Source organism: Solanum pennellii, chromosome 12 (genome assembly GCF_001406875.1).
Source record: "Solanum pennellii chromosome 12, SPENNV200".
Taxonomy (NCBI): Eukaryota; Viridiplantae; Streptophyta; class Magnoliopsida; order Solanales; family Solanaceae; genus Solanum; species Solanum pennellii.
This window is the reverse complement of record NC_028648.1, coordinates 57,945,645-57,959,515: the sequence shown is the minus strand read 5'-3', so window position 1 is coordinate 57,959,515 and position 13,871 is coordinate 57,945,645. Positions and strand designations below refer to the sequence as shown.

General features: G+C 30.4%; 3 protein-coding genes across 3 annotated transcripts; 2 read left to right on the top strand and 1 right to left on the bottom strand.

Annotated features, from left to right (window-relative positions):
- The first annotated feature begins 413 nt into the window (after positions 1 to 413).
- LOC107006408 (uncharacterized mitochondrial protein AtMg00810-like) lies at positions 414 to 947 on the top strand. The gene has a single exon (XM_015204969.1). It carries the CDS (start codon positions 414 to 416, stop codon positions 945 to 947), a length of 534 nt encoding a protein of 177 aa, XP_015060455.1.
- Positions 948 to 7,234: 6,287 nt separating this feature from the next.
- LOC107006853 lies at positions 7,235 to 9,200 on the bottom strand. The gene is made up of 3 exons (XM_015205367.2): positions 8,932 to 9,200; positions 8,372 to 8,477; positions 7,235 to 7,587 (listed from the first exon to the last, which is right to left on the bottom strand). The coding sequence occupies exons 1-3, from the start codon at positions 9,087 to 9,089 to the stop codon at positions 7,330 to 7,332; spliced, it is 522 nt and encodes a 173-aa protein (XP_015060853.1). The 5' UTR covers positions 9,090 to 9,200; the 3' UTR covers positions 7,235 to 7,329.
- A 2,534-nt stretch (positions 9,201 to 11,734) lies between these two features.
- On the top strand, positions 11,735 to 13,494 carry LOC107006799 (26.5 kDa heat shock protein, mitochondrial). The gene is made up of 2 exons (XM_015205318.1): positions 11,735 to 12,122; positions 12,897 to 13,494. The coding sequence occupies exons 1-2, from the start codon at positions 11,843 to 11,845 to the stop codon at positions 13,310 to 13,312; spliced, it is 696 nt and encodes a 231-aa protein (XP_015060804.1). The 5' UTR covers positions 11,735 to 11,842; the 3' UTR covers positions 13,313 to 13,494.
- Positions 13,495 to 13,871: the final 377 nt, after the last annotated feature.

Below are 13,871 nucleotides of genomic sequence, written 5' to 3'. Positions count from 1 at the left end.
AAATATACATATATGTACCTCAAGGTTTTTCAGCCAGGGGAGAATAAGGATAAGGTGTGTACACTAGAAAAATCATTGTATGGGCTTAAGCAAGCACCAAGACAAAAGAATCATAAGTGTGCAGCAGTTCTACAGAAGCCGGACTTCATTCAGAGTCAACATAATCACTCTTTGCTTAAAAGAAGGACAACTGAAGGTACTACAATAATCTTAGTGTATGTTGATGACATCTTGGTAACTGAAAGTAGTTTGAAGTTGGTAGAAGAAGAAAGGTCCTTACAACTTAGCTTCAATATGAAGGATCTAGGAGAGTTTAAATACTTTTATGGAATAGAGTTTGTAAGGTCAAATAGTGGAGTAGTTTTGCATCAAAGGAAATATGCACTTCAACTTATTTCAGAAGTTGGTCTATCATGAGCAAATTTGCTCCTGGAACACCTATGGATGCTAATATGAAGTTGACATCAAGACAATATTATGAACATACTGGACAAAATCAGGAGGAGCTTCTAACAGATAAAATCACTTATCAAAAGTTGATTGGGAAGTTGCTATATCTCAACATGACAAGGCTTGGCATTTCTTTTAGTGTACAAACACTAAGTTACTTCCTACATCAACCAAAAAAGTCCCATATTGATGCAGCACTGAGAGTTATTAAGTACATAAAAAGGCAATCAGGTCAAGGTATACTACTGTCCAGTGATTGTAGAAATGAAGTTACAGCTTTCTGTGATGCAGATTGGGTTGCATGTACTCTTACCAGGAAGTCTGTAATTGGATATGTGATTAAGTTTGGGAACTCCTTGATATATTGGAAAGCTAAGAACCAAACCATTGTGTCAAGAAGCTCCGTTGAGGCCAAGTATAGAAGCATAGCTTCAAATGTGACAGAATTGATTTGGTTGATAGGTTTGCTGAAAGATTTGAAGGCTGAAGTACACTGACCAGTTCAAATATATAGTGACAACAGGTCTGCAATTTAATTAGCCTCTAATCCAGTGTTTCATGAGCATACTAAACACATTAAGGTGGACTGCCATTTCATTGGAGAAAAACTTCAAAATGGACTGATTAATATTGTCTATGTTTCAACAGAGCATCAGCCTGCAGATTTACTTACTAAAGGTCTCAACAAGCCACAACATGATTATCTATTGTCCAAGCTAGGGGTGTTGAATATATTTGCACCACCACATAGCTTGAGGGGGAGTACTGTGGAAGTAAAAAAATTAGGTAGTTACTTTTCCTAAAGTTAGTTAGAGAGTTAGTTAGAAAGTTAGGTAAAGTAGTTACAAAGGATGTATATATATATAGACATAGGCTTATTCAATGTATGATACACTTCAAGAATTATAATAATCTTCACCTTCTTCTGCAATTCTACTTTCATATTGTTCAACTGTTAATCACTTCAATTAGCTTATACTTTTTTTTCTTCATAACGAATAACGTGAATACAAATAACACTAATCCAAATCGAATAATTGAATGTCACCCTAGAGATAATTAATGTGGTCTATTCTTGTGTGTTTTATAATGAATATAATTTTACCACCGAAATGTATAGAGATGGATGATGTGAAAAATTTATGAGGGTAGAATTCTCCCAAGTAACTCTCAAAACTCTCTCAAACTTCTTGATCGTATTTTGATCTTCTCTCTATGTAAGTGCGCAATTTTTCTCAAGCGAAACTATCGCCCTATTTATAGATTTGGACTTGAATCCAAAACCTATTTCAACTAGAAATCCTACTTCATGTAAAACTTCTCTTTTGTGTGGAACTCCTAGTTCAACTCGAACTTGTCTTCGCTTTCTTTCTTGACTTTAACTTGATTTCCTTATCTGATCATGCTTCCTACTTCATTCCAGATTTGAAACCACATTCACGTCATTATACTTCCTTCTTTGGTTCAGCTTTCTAGTTTGTCTAGTTTTCCTATTTGATTACAAAAACTATCTTGCCTGCGAACTCCTTTATGAAAGGAAACTTTATGTACTTGTTGGTTGTCGAAAAATCAATATTTCCAAAGCTTTATATCTTCTAGTTCGCGAGGTTGACGTTCTCTTTATTCAAGTCGTATTTGGTCAGTAAGGAACACGTCGGGCAACCTGTTTCTTTTACCTGTTCCTGTATTTGCTAATTACCAAAATCTTTCTCATTCTAACAAATTCTCCTCTTTTTAATGATGACAAACATACATTACGAACACAGCAAATAAGACACACATCTTCACCCTTTTGCCATGTTACTGCTACAACTCCTTAACTTTGCCATACTTTAAAACAACGAGACTTTAACAAATTCTCCCTTTTTTACTATGACAAATTTTATCTATTTGCATTGAATAGGTACACATAACTCATATATGCAGCTGCTTCCCCCTTTTGACATCAGGCAAAAATAAAACATTGTGAAGGCATACGCCAATACAAAGAGAAGCAAATTTGATAATCATGGCCACTGGCTATCACCTACTCAAACACTTAAAAAATAAAGAACTCAGTTAGCTATAACAAAGTGTTTACACAAACATAGGAGATAGACATGAACCTGAAACTCAAACCCAACATTAGCATTAATCAAAAAGCATATACACCACAAATGTAATCAAAATTAAAGATAGAATCAAGCACTTGTGATGAGAAACATTGGGAAATCAAAGGCTAGAGTGGCTAGGTAATATCAAAAGATCGGGCATGAGAGGGTAAAAGTCATTTTTCAGCAGCAAAAATATCTTTTGGATTAACAAAAATAGCAGCCTTCTCAATTCAAAGATAACCTTGGTTTATGCACGCTCAATCTTTTTTTTTTCTCTTTTTATATCACTTTTAAGGAACTTGTTCAATCAATCATGTTCCCTCTGCAGAAACACTAGTTCACTCATCTTTAAATTCAATAGAGTGAGTAAGAGGAACAAATTTTATTAAATATCATCTGTAAAGGAACATGTTCTCTCAATCTATTCCCTGGACGTGTTCTATCAGGTGCAGCATCAACTATAATATATATATATATAGATTCGATAGATGGGTCTCCATCGATTCCCCCTCATAGACCCAAGTTGAGCCTAACAAGAGAACTTTGTTCAAGTGTAGGGTCCCCAAAATATTCCCCCTCACTATGTAAATCCTCCAAAACTTTACTCAATACAAAAGATTCCCCCTAAGAACCAACACACTCTACTTTCTTAATCTATATTTATAAGGCACCAAAGTAGATGTGTCCTCCATCGAATTCATCTCAACCATAGACCATCAAATTGGGATAAGGCTTTTTAAGAAAATATTTGTTTTGGTAGTATTCAGGGCATGAATATCTTTTGGGACAAATGGAAGAAATAGGTTCAAGTGCATTGACTTTATATTTAATCATGAATAATTGTAGTGCACATACCTTAGATCTCTGGATAAAGCTGAATTTTGCTTCAATTTACTAAGTCTCTCTCTTGTGCTAGATGCAAATATAATGTTATAGTGCATGAGTAGCATGACTTTAAAAGTGGCAGAGAAACATACAACTTAATGTACAAAACTGAGCATAGAATTCAAGATTAGAGGGCAGTATACGCAATGTTCATTAGCCATTTAGGGATACTCATGTGACCTTAATCATCCCCAAGTTCCAAAATTTTTCTTTTGAAAGTGTTTTCCTTGGCTGATCGTATTTTTGATTGATTGATCATCTGAGTGCGCATAACTGTTAGATACTGCATAGGTTGGACCTGTTCCTTTCACATGCTTCTTCAGTCTTTCCCTTCTTTTTTTTTGCAACCCCTTTTTTTTTCAATCAATGTTATTCATTCATTCCTTTTTTTTTTCCCAAGTGAGAGGAACTTTTTCAAGTTTCAATCATGCATTCACATGTTCAATTGGTGATTGTTGAATGCTTCCTCTCACTTTTCCTACAAATTCAAAGGTTAGATTTAGGAACCCGGACTAGCGTGGGTCCTTTGCTTTGATCAAAAGGAAATAAGATCTCTATGAGCCTATTTGGGCAGACTGTTTTTTTCTAGGAATATACATGTTCCTCTGAACAGTTTCATAAATTCCTCTTGCTTTATTTTCTGCACTAACTCTGTATTTCGAATAATTTTCCTTAAAGTGGCCTGAGTTACCACAAGTAATTCATAACAAAGAATTTCCAATTATAGGTTGTTCATACTCTATTTCAGTTCTTATGTTCCGAGTATTGTTACCTAGATGTGTTACTATCATGAAAGATTTTGCCCATTTATTAGCTCTTTCCAAATTTATTTTTATCCTAGACAATTCAAGATTAATTCTCCTAGAATTTTCCCTTTCAAAAGATAATTCATTGTTTAACCTCATTAGATCTTGGTCACATCTGATTTGGTCACCACTAATTTTTTCTTTTTCATCTTTGTTTCAGAATTTCAGATTTGAGAGCCAAAGTGCAGGAATCAAGTTGTTGTAACTGTTCCTTTAGGAGTTGATTTTCTTTCTTGAGATCAGAATTAACTCTTTCAAGATCAATACACTCAAACTTTAAACTAGTCATGGAAGCAAGCAATTGATTTTTGGTTTTAACTAGTTCTTGAATTGTATCCATGGAAGTGAGTAACAAGAAGGATAACTTTTTCTTAGAGAACTTTACTAGTTTATCTTTTAAAGAAAAAAGATTTATCTTTATTCCTTCAGAGTTTGATTCAGGTTCAGTTTCCGATTCTTCTATGGCTATCAAAGCGAGGTCCTCATCATCTTCGTCATACATGTCCAAACCTGTTCCCCAAGCTGCATACATTGCTTGTTCTTTTTTTTATTTTTCTTTTTGTTGAGAAATTCTTTCTTCTCTTTTTCGACTCTTCCCTTTTTCCGTTCTACTTCCCACATAGGACAATCCTTAATCTGATGATCAGTTTGATCACATTTGAAACAACCTCTGTCTTGTGGTTTCTCAGCAATTTTTTCTTTCGTAGGTGGTGTTTTTTTTGCAGAATTCAATCCTCTTTTGAAAAATTTCTTGAAGTTTCTTCTTATCAGTGTCAAATCATCATCATCTATATCTGATTCATCACTTTCAGTTGCTTTGAATCCAAGATTTTTTTCTTTGTTTCCTTCGCCGCTTTTGTCAACATTCATCTCATAAGTTTTGAGATTTCCTACTAATTCATCCAAACTCATATTGGTTAGATCCTTGGCTTCTCTGATTGCAGTGACTTTTATTTCCCATGATCTAGGCAGAGTCCTTAGTACTATGTATACTTGTTCCTCAGTGGTGTATGCTTTGCCCAAGGATGTTAGCTCGTCTACAACAGTGGTAAATCTGGTGATCATATCTTGAAGTGATTCTCCGAATTTCATCTTGAAGGCTTCATATTCAGAACAAAGTCTGGCAATTCTAAATTTACAAACTTGAGTTGTACCTTCGTGAGCGTTTTTTAAAGTGTCCCATATTTGTGCAGAGGTACAACTAGAGATGTGGTTAAACTCATCAGGTCCTAGTCCACATACGAGAATGCACTTAGCTTTTGCATTCTTCCCTAGCATCTTGTAGTCAGCTTCTCCGTAATATTCTGTAGGTTTAGGTACCTTATTCCCTTCACTATCAGTAATAGTAGGAGTTAATGGTCCATTAGTAATTCTAACTCATAGTTCGTAATCTTCATCTTGAATGAAGTCTTCTATCCTTGTCTTCCACCAAGAGTAGTATTCTCCATTAAATAATGGTAGTCTGTTGATGTGTTGTCCTTAACCATGCCCAAGAGGAGGTGCAGAATTCATAATGATCTTATCTTGAGTTGTTAGACTCTTTAAAGATAACCTGCTCTGATACCAATTGTTGGAATTCTACCCTCCTGAATTTTTCAGAGGAACACGTCCAGACAATATGTTTCTGTTTGTTTGAAACTTAACGATAATCAATTCGAACAACACAGTAAAATAATTCCTTTGCAGATTACAACAGCTATATTTAGTGAAGCAAATAAAATAATAACACAATATTTTATCGCGAAAAACCCCAACTCTTAAGGGTAAAAACCACGACCTATACCTCTGTAGGATTTAACTCCACTTTATTAAACTTCAAGTCTCAACAAAAGATTACAAAGTTATGTAACCTAAGGAATTATAAACTCTAATTCCTAGAGGAATTATAAACACTAATTCATAGCTAAGAAATTATAAACTCTAATTTCTAGCTACCCAAAGACACAAAAAACCCCGGTTTTATATCATCTACTGTCCGCCAAGTTTCTCAAATTTGTTAGACGAATCCTACACACACACTCGATTGTAATCAAAACTCTTAATTACAATATTACAACGTTTTCCTCACAAATTGGCAACACTCCCAATTAACTCTCAAAACTCTGTCAAACCTCTTGATCGTGTTTTGATCTTTTCTCTATGTAAGTGCGCAATTTTTCTCAAGCGAAACTATCGCCTTATTTATAGATTTGGACTTGAATCCAAAACCTATTTCAACTAGAAATCCTACTTAATATAGGACTTCTCTTTTGTGTGGAACTCCTAGTTCAACTCGAATTTGTCTTCGCTTTTCTTTCTTGACTTTAACTTGATTTCCTTATCTGATCATGCTTCCTTCTTCATTCCAGATTTGAAACCACATTCACGTCATTATACTTCCTTCTTTGCTTCAGCTTTTTAGTTTATCTAGTTTTCCTATTTGATTAAGAAAACTATCTTGTCTGCGAACTCCTTTATGAAAGAAAACTTTATGTACTTGTTGGTTGTTGAAAAATCAATATTTCCACAGCTTTATATCTTCTAATTCGCAATGTTAACTTTCTCCTCATCCAAGTCGGATTCAGTCACATCGGGCAACCTGTTTCTGTATTTGTCAATTACCAAAATCTTTCTCATTCTAACATATGAGATCTTATATTTTTTAAATAGAGATTTCAGATGAGTTTTGACACAATTTACGAGGTGAACAGATGAGTTTGGGTAATTTTCTTAGTTTTGAAGGTTTGAAAATTGATAAGCTTTGATACAAGTAAACATTTCGGATAAACGGAATTAAAATGAAATTTCATCAATTTCATTAGACTTTTGAATTAGTTGCATTCTTGATTCTATCCCCAAACATTCACGCGTAATTCAGCTTGTTGATTGAAAATTGAAAGTTTAAAATATTTAAATTGACTTCAGTCAACATTCTATTTCTGAAACAAATTAAGTACTTTAGCTTATTCAACATACTTTAGTTGTGGCTTTATGTACCTAAATTATCCAACTCACACTTCAAATCAATAAAGCTACCAAAACTATCATTTCATTTGTAATTTATTTATTATAACAACAATTCTGAATAAGTGTTACACTAATTAACTAATTCTAGTTTAAGGAATATAATTGAGTGGGACATATTCCATTTGTGATGTAACTGTGTGAAGATTATGTGTAGAGCAAGACCTAACCATGTCCCCAACAAGTGGAATAAGAGGAAGTTTATCACAGTTGCAAATTTCAACCATAAATCCATCTGGATCATGGAAAAATAGTTGATCAACATATATACCTCCTTCTTCAACTAGCTGTTTAATGTACTCTATCCCCATTTCTATAAGCTTCTTCTCCACTCCATCTATGCTCTCACACTGCATGCAAAGTTTAATTAGGAACGAACGTCAATCTAAGTAATTATATGCACTAATATTGTAAAACGTAAGGTAATTTTGTTTAGTACGTAAGATAGAATTATTCAGTTGAGGATCTAGAATTCGGACATGTGGTATTGACTCAAGATCAATTAAAATGCTCCTACGACTCATTTGAATTTGATCGAAGACATAAATCTTTTATTACACCCAACTACAATATGCTATAACAAGTTAAATTATGAAAATATATGTAGTATATAACTTTTTCTCTTGTATATATATATATATATATACATATATATATATATATATATATGTTAGTCTGTCTTTTTATGATTTTTAATTTACGCTTTTACGTTTTCCTAATCAATAGTTCTGTTTTCTCACGAAAACTTTATAACGTTATATATATAAAATAATGTGATCTCATGCATGCCGACTAATTAGGTTCATGGGTTAGGACGAATTTAATAGCCTTTTGTAGATCTTGTGTCTGTATTAAAAAAATAAATAAATATATATAAATTAACTTGTGAACCTATTAACAAAATTGACTAGTGGCTTAGTGATAAGAAAGGAGTCATGAGATGTTCTGCCACGATAAAATTGTGAGTTTGAACTCCATTATCATTAAAATTTCTTTTTTCCTAAAGAAAAAATATTTTACGGTTTTCTTTAGAACCCCAGAATCCTAAGTTCTAACTCTGGCTCTAACTCAAATTATTACTAGTATAGAAAATATACGAGTAAACAACAAAAGGGAAAAATAAAAAACAAGAACCTGAAAAGACATATGATTGTCTTTGGGATTAATTTCAGTCTTCTTTGTCAATTTTTCTGAATCTTCTAACTGAAGTAAATGAATCCCTATCCCATGACCAAATAACCTATTCGTAAAACAAGAATCCCACGTCAAAACTTTGACAATAACTTTAATTATTCAAAATCCAAATATATAGGTACATGTCATACCTCGTTTTAATTCATTTGGTATATTTTGACATGATATAAAGCGTTAAAAAATATTTTAAATGTCATGATTTAAAATTTCAGCTATGTCAAATAAATCAAAATATTATTTAATCTCATGATCTTAAAGATACTACAAATAACTTTATTGAGAAAAAAAAAGATTTTTGTTAAACTTATGTCCTAAAAATACAATTGTTAAATATTTATCTAATTATAAATCACTTTACAAAGAATAAAAAAGAAATTTTATATTTAAATTATTTTATTATAGAATGTTTATATTTTAACGGACTAAAAATATTATCACATGAAATGAGACGCACGAAGTTATAACAATGGGAAAGAAAGGAATTTATATGGTGAAATTACCAAGCGCCATTGAAATTGAAAGATGTAGGTCTTCTTACAGGGACAAATCCAAGGATATTTTTGTAAAAATCAACGGATTCTTCAAGTGATGTGCAAACACGGGATATATGATTCAATGATGTTAAACCTAGTGGATTTCCAATATTACCCTTCATCATTTTTTCCAATCAAAATAAACTAAAATTAAATAAATGGGTTTACGAAGGATATAAGAGTCAAAGGACAAATTTAATTAAAAGAAAAATAAAATAAAATAGAGGGATACATGGATATATATTTGAATGTGTAAAGATGGAAAAGTAGTATACGCAAATATATAGAGGCCATGAGTAGCCATCCCTTCTTGTTTGCCACTTGGAATTTGTTAAATCCACGTGTCACATAAAATAACATTTTCTTCGTTTCAATTTATACGACATTTTTTGAATTTTAGATAATGTAAAATTTTCATATATTGTTTATTTATTTTGAATTGCTAATTATTATGATTTATAATATTTTTTAGATATTTTATAAATTTATTAATTTCATTTAAAAAAATAAAAATTTCACGAATAAATCTTTAATCAAAATTAAACGATTTAATTCTTAAAAAATAAATATACGACATAAATTAAGACGAAATGAGTAACATGACACGTAGATCTCACGTTGGTTAATGAGTTGGACTATAGCTAGCAGATTGGATATGTAAAACGTAAGTTCATATTATTGCTGTAAGCTGGCAAATTGAATATGTAAAACGTAAGTTATATTATATATTGCTGTAAGTAAGCATATTGGATAATGTAAAACGTAAGCTATATTATTAAATCCTTTCACCACGTATAAAATCAGTAGAAAATTCTTGAAACATACCCATAAGTTCCATGGTCCTTTTGTCCATTTTAAAACTCGAGTGATTCACGGGATTGAGAAAAAAAAGATTACATAGATAAATATATGATACGTATTTATTATGCATAATTATAATTTAAGTAAAGAAAAAATTTAAATATGTTATTAAATTTTAAAAAGACTCATTTATATAATTCGTAAATAAGTTTGACTCATCTATATAATTGTTAGTTAAAGAAAATGTTTATTCATGCCCTTCTTCTTTTTTAATTGTGGTTTTGCAAAATCACCTTTTACACTCCAAACAAGATTTAGCACTTTTCAATTGAATTCGGTTCAAATGTATTATTTTTGCTTGTTCTTCCTTAAGAACACATGAAGAACATAAACAACTCCCAAATTTTCAACATATTTAATTCTTCACGAAATAATCTCAAATTATTAAGCACTTTGCATGTAAGATTAACTTTCACTATAAGAAAACTATAAATTACATGGGGATTTTCTTAGAAACTAGTATGAAAATTTGCAAGGAAATTTTCATACTAATCCCCATGAAAATCTCCATGTAATTCATAGTTTTTCTGTAATGTTTAAACCATAATGAATATGGTAATTACATGAAATATATGACATAACAATTCAACGGTACAAATTTTGAAAACCGATACTATTTGATTTGGTTTTAAATTTTGAAAACCGATACTATTTGATTTGTTTTTTGATTACTAAAAGACAATCACAAAAATAACCAAATCGAATCAATAAATTAGATATACAAATTTTATAATTATTTATATATTATTTGTAAATAAAATTTAATTTTAATTAACTCAAGTTTTTAACTTTTTCATTTTTTGTGCCCAACACTTTAACTATAACAATTTTAAGTTCAAGTCCATCAAAATCCATTTTAGTCTTTATCGATCCTACTTCACATAAAATAATTAAATTTTTTCTTAATTGAATCACTTTATTCATGTGATGATAATTCTAACATTGCTTTATTGCTTAATTGAACCAACAATTGTTTTCTTGATGAACACAATTAATTCTCCGTATTAATTCTAAATCAAGATATATTGTTGATCAACACTTGTCACAAATTAATTTTCAAACAAAATTCCAAAATTGCATCCAATTTGTTTTGAAAATAAGCGACTAAAAGTAAATAATCACATACGGCTTAATTTTCGCCTTATTCTCTATCAAATTCGACCGAACCTAATTAAGTTCTATATTTGTTATACGTATTAATTAAGGTGCAAATTTGTACGTATCAAAGGGGACTTCTTAAAACAATTGAAGGGTAGATTTTACAAGTCAATCAAATAGTTTGTTATTTCTTTTTCATTACAAAAAATTAATAAAAAATGTGTAAATTATAATATTTTCATATTAATTCTAATCTTAAATATTAAATCAATTATATATTTAATTTAAAATTAATTCAAAATATAAAATTTAACAAATATTTTAAGATAGAAAGAAAAATATTCCTTGTAATCCATATCAAAATAACTTGTTGGAATTTTTAAGAAAAATATTTTAAAATATAAATTAGAAATCATATTTACTACTTTTTACTTATTTTATATCTCAAACTCATTCAATTCCATTTTAATTATAAATATCTTAAATAAATTATACTTAATTTTAACTTATATAAATCATAAAATATTTAAAGGTAGTTAGCAAATATATAATTTCAAAAATTAATAATATATCTAAATATTAAGAGCTATAAACTGTTTGTTGGTCACAAAAATTTGGTGGCAGAGAAGTATATTAATACAGTGTAGTTTCTGGAACAGTTTTTATTATGCACTAAAACGGCGTCACTTTTAGTGAATGAAGTAGCAAGAACCTTCTCAAAGCTTTGATACTATACTACACTAGACATCATGAAGCACATCCTAGAAGCTTGCTTGATTATATTTATCTTCACAACCGCCTATATAAATTTGCCTCAATATAATTCTCATCATAGAAATCAGAAAAGCTAATCGGAGTAATCAGTGAGTGTTTCTTATTAAAGTATATATATAAGAAAATTTCAATTAATTTATTAGCAATGTCTTTGTCAGGCTTAGTTTTGAAAAATATCTATAAACGATCGAATGCAAGTGTGAGGCATTTGAGTAATAATGTGCAGAAACAGGGGTGGTGCTCTGAACTTGTACGTCGTTTTTCTACAGAGTCTGAGAAAGAACAAGTAGGTGGCAATGGAAAATCGGAGAAACAAGAAGTAGCTGTTTCCGATAGTGGCAAACAATCGAAGCTATTTCCAAGAAGACGCCGCCGTGGTAATCTTTGGAGACGCAATGAATCCGACTTTGCACCTGCTCTGTTCGGTATGAAAACTAAATTTCCCCTTTCAATTGAGTAGACTTAATGAAATGATTTAGAATTTATTATTTTTAAAGCTAAATTAATTTATATATAAAATGAAATGGACGGAGTATTATCTTTGCAATTTCCAATTATTAAAAGTATTTTTTTAGACATAATACATATATACATGTCCCTTTAATTTTGACACTTTGTGTCGGCTAATAATTATGACTCTTAATTTTGAGATGTGTATAAGTAGCATATTTAATTGTTTGAAATTCAACAAGTAAATATATTTATAATACACACGCAATTTTGTGTTCCAGTTATTGTGTTCTAGTTAATTATTTAATTTTATACAAATTCAAGTGTCTACTTGTGCAGATTCAAAATTGAATTGGAATTTATAGTTATCTGTTGAAATTAACTTAATTCAACTAAGTTAAAGAGTGTGTTATGTCTTCTTATTTACTTAATTTATGTCTTTCAACATTTTATTTTGGATGCCAAACAATTTAGTTTTCATAGAGATAATTCAATTTAACTCCGTTTAACTTTTTACTTTTGGCTTAAGCCATGTACATGTATGAAGGAGCCAAGATTTTCAATAAGAATTTTCAAAATTTGAAGAAATAGACGCAGAGAGTAATTTAAGGGAGTTTGATATATATTATATGTATCTAAAAATTATTTTAATCATGTATAAAAAATATAATTTTTTGTTGAAGGTTCACGCTCAGTTTATTTATCGACTCTAAATTCTAAGTTCTCTGTTTGTTTCTTTTTTGGAACAGAAAACTTACCAACAGGACTTGGCAATGCATTATTGCAAGCCACAGAGAACATCAACAAGATATTTGATAATTTCAACTTGAATCCCTCACAATTACTGGGGAGGTACAAAGAGGATGATAAGAATTACAAAATCCGTTACGACGTGCCAGGACTAGGCAAGAAGGACGTGAAGATCATGGTTGAGGATGGAATTTTGACAATAAAAGGTGAACACAAACAAGAGAAGGAAGAAGAAGGATCAGATGATGAGTTTTGGTCATCAACAAGTTATGGTTACTATAATAATAGCATTGTGTTGCCTCAAGATGCTAAGGTTGATGAAATTAAAGCTGAGATGAAAGATGGTGTTTTGACAATTACTATTCCTAAAAGTGAGAAACCTAAGAAAGATGTCAAGGAAATTGAAGTTATGTGAGGTTTTTTCTTTGGTTGAAAAAGTGTTTTGAATATTATTATCTTTGACATGTTGTGGGTGTTTTTATAATAATAATTTAAGTTTTCTTGAGTTTCAAGAGGGTGTGACAAGAATGGCTTTGCTTTATTCAAAACAATTGGCCAAGAATAGTTTCAAAATAAAATCTCTCTTTTTGTTATTTTCTAAATTATGTGTGTATTTATTATTCTTTTTGTCATTTTACTTCTCCTTTTTTATTTTTCCTGTGGCTCTTTTTATGACAAAATTTTGTCATTTTACTACTACTTTTTTTTTCTTGCGACTCTTTTTAAAACAAAATAATATGTGAGAATAAATAATTATGTTTGAACAGTTAAATTAAAAAAAAAAGATATATAATAGTAAATTACTAATTCAAATTAAATATTTTAGGTTTAATTCTTTATTACAAACTGTTTTTATTTCGCTTTTCCCTTGGTAAATTTTACTTGTCACTCTTTTTTTTCTTATCTTTTTTACTTTTATACAAATATAAATATATAAAATGTATTTACTTTTGTATAAAGCGAGAATATATATA

What these genes read in the sequence shown, in the direction of transcription:
- LOC107006408 (XM_015204969.1), top strand. Translation starts at nt 414, where the DNA reads ATGAGCAAATTTGCTCCTGGAACACCTATGGATGCTAATATGAAGTTG.
- LOC107006853 (XM_015205367.2), bottom strand. Translation starts at nt 9,089, where the DNA reads ATGATGAAGGGTAATATTGGAAATCCACTAGGTTTAACATCATTGAAT. An exon ending in TTCAATTTCAATGGCGCTTG is followed by an intron (nt 8,478 to 8,931) that starts GTAATTTCACCA and finishes TTTTACGAATAG; the next exon opens with GTTATTTGGTCATGGGATAG. An exon ending in ACAATCATATGTCTTTTCAG is followed by an intron (nt 7,588 to 8,371) that starts GTTCTTGTTTTT and finishes CTTTGCATGCAG; the next exon opens with TGTGAGAGCATAGATGGAGT.
- LOC107006799 (XM_015205318.1), top strand. Translation starts at nt 11,843, where the DNA reads ATGTCTTTGTCAGGCTTAGTTTTGAAAAATATCTATAAACGATCGAAT. An exon ending in CTTTGCACCTGCTCTGTTCG is followed by an intron (nt 12,123 to 12,896) that starts GTATGAAAACTA and finishes TTTTTGGAACAG; the next exon opens with AAAACTTACCAACAGGACTT.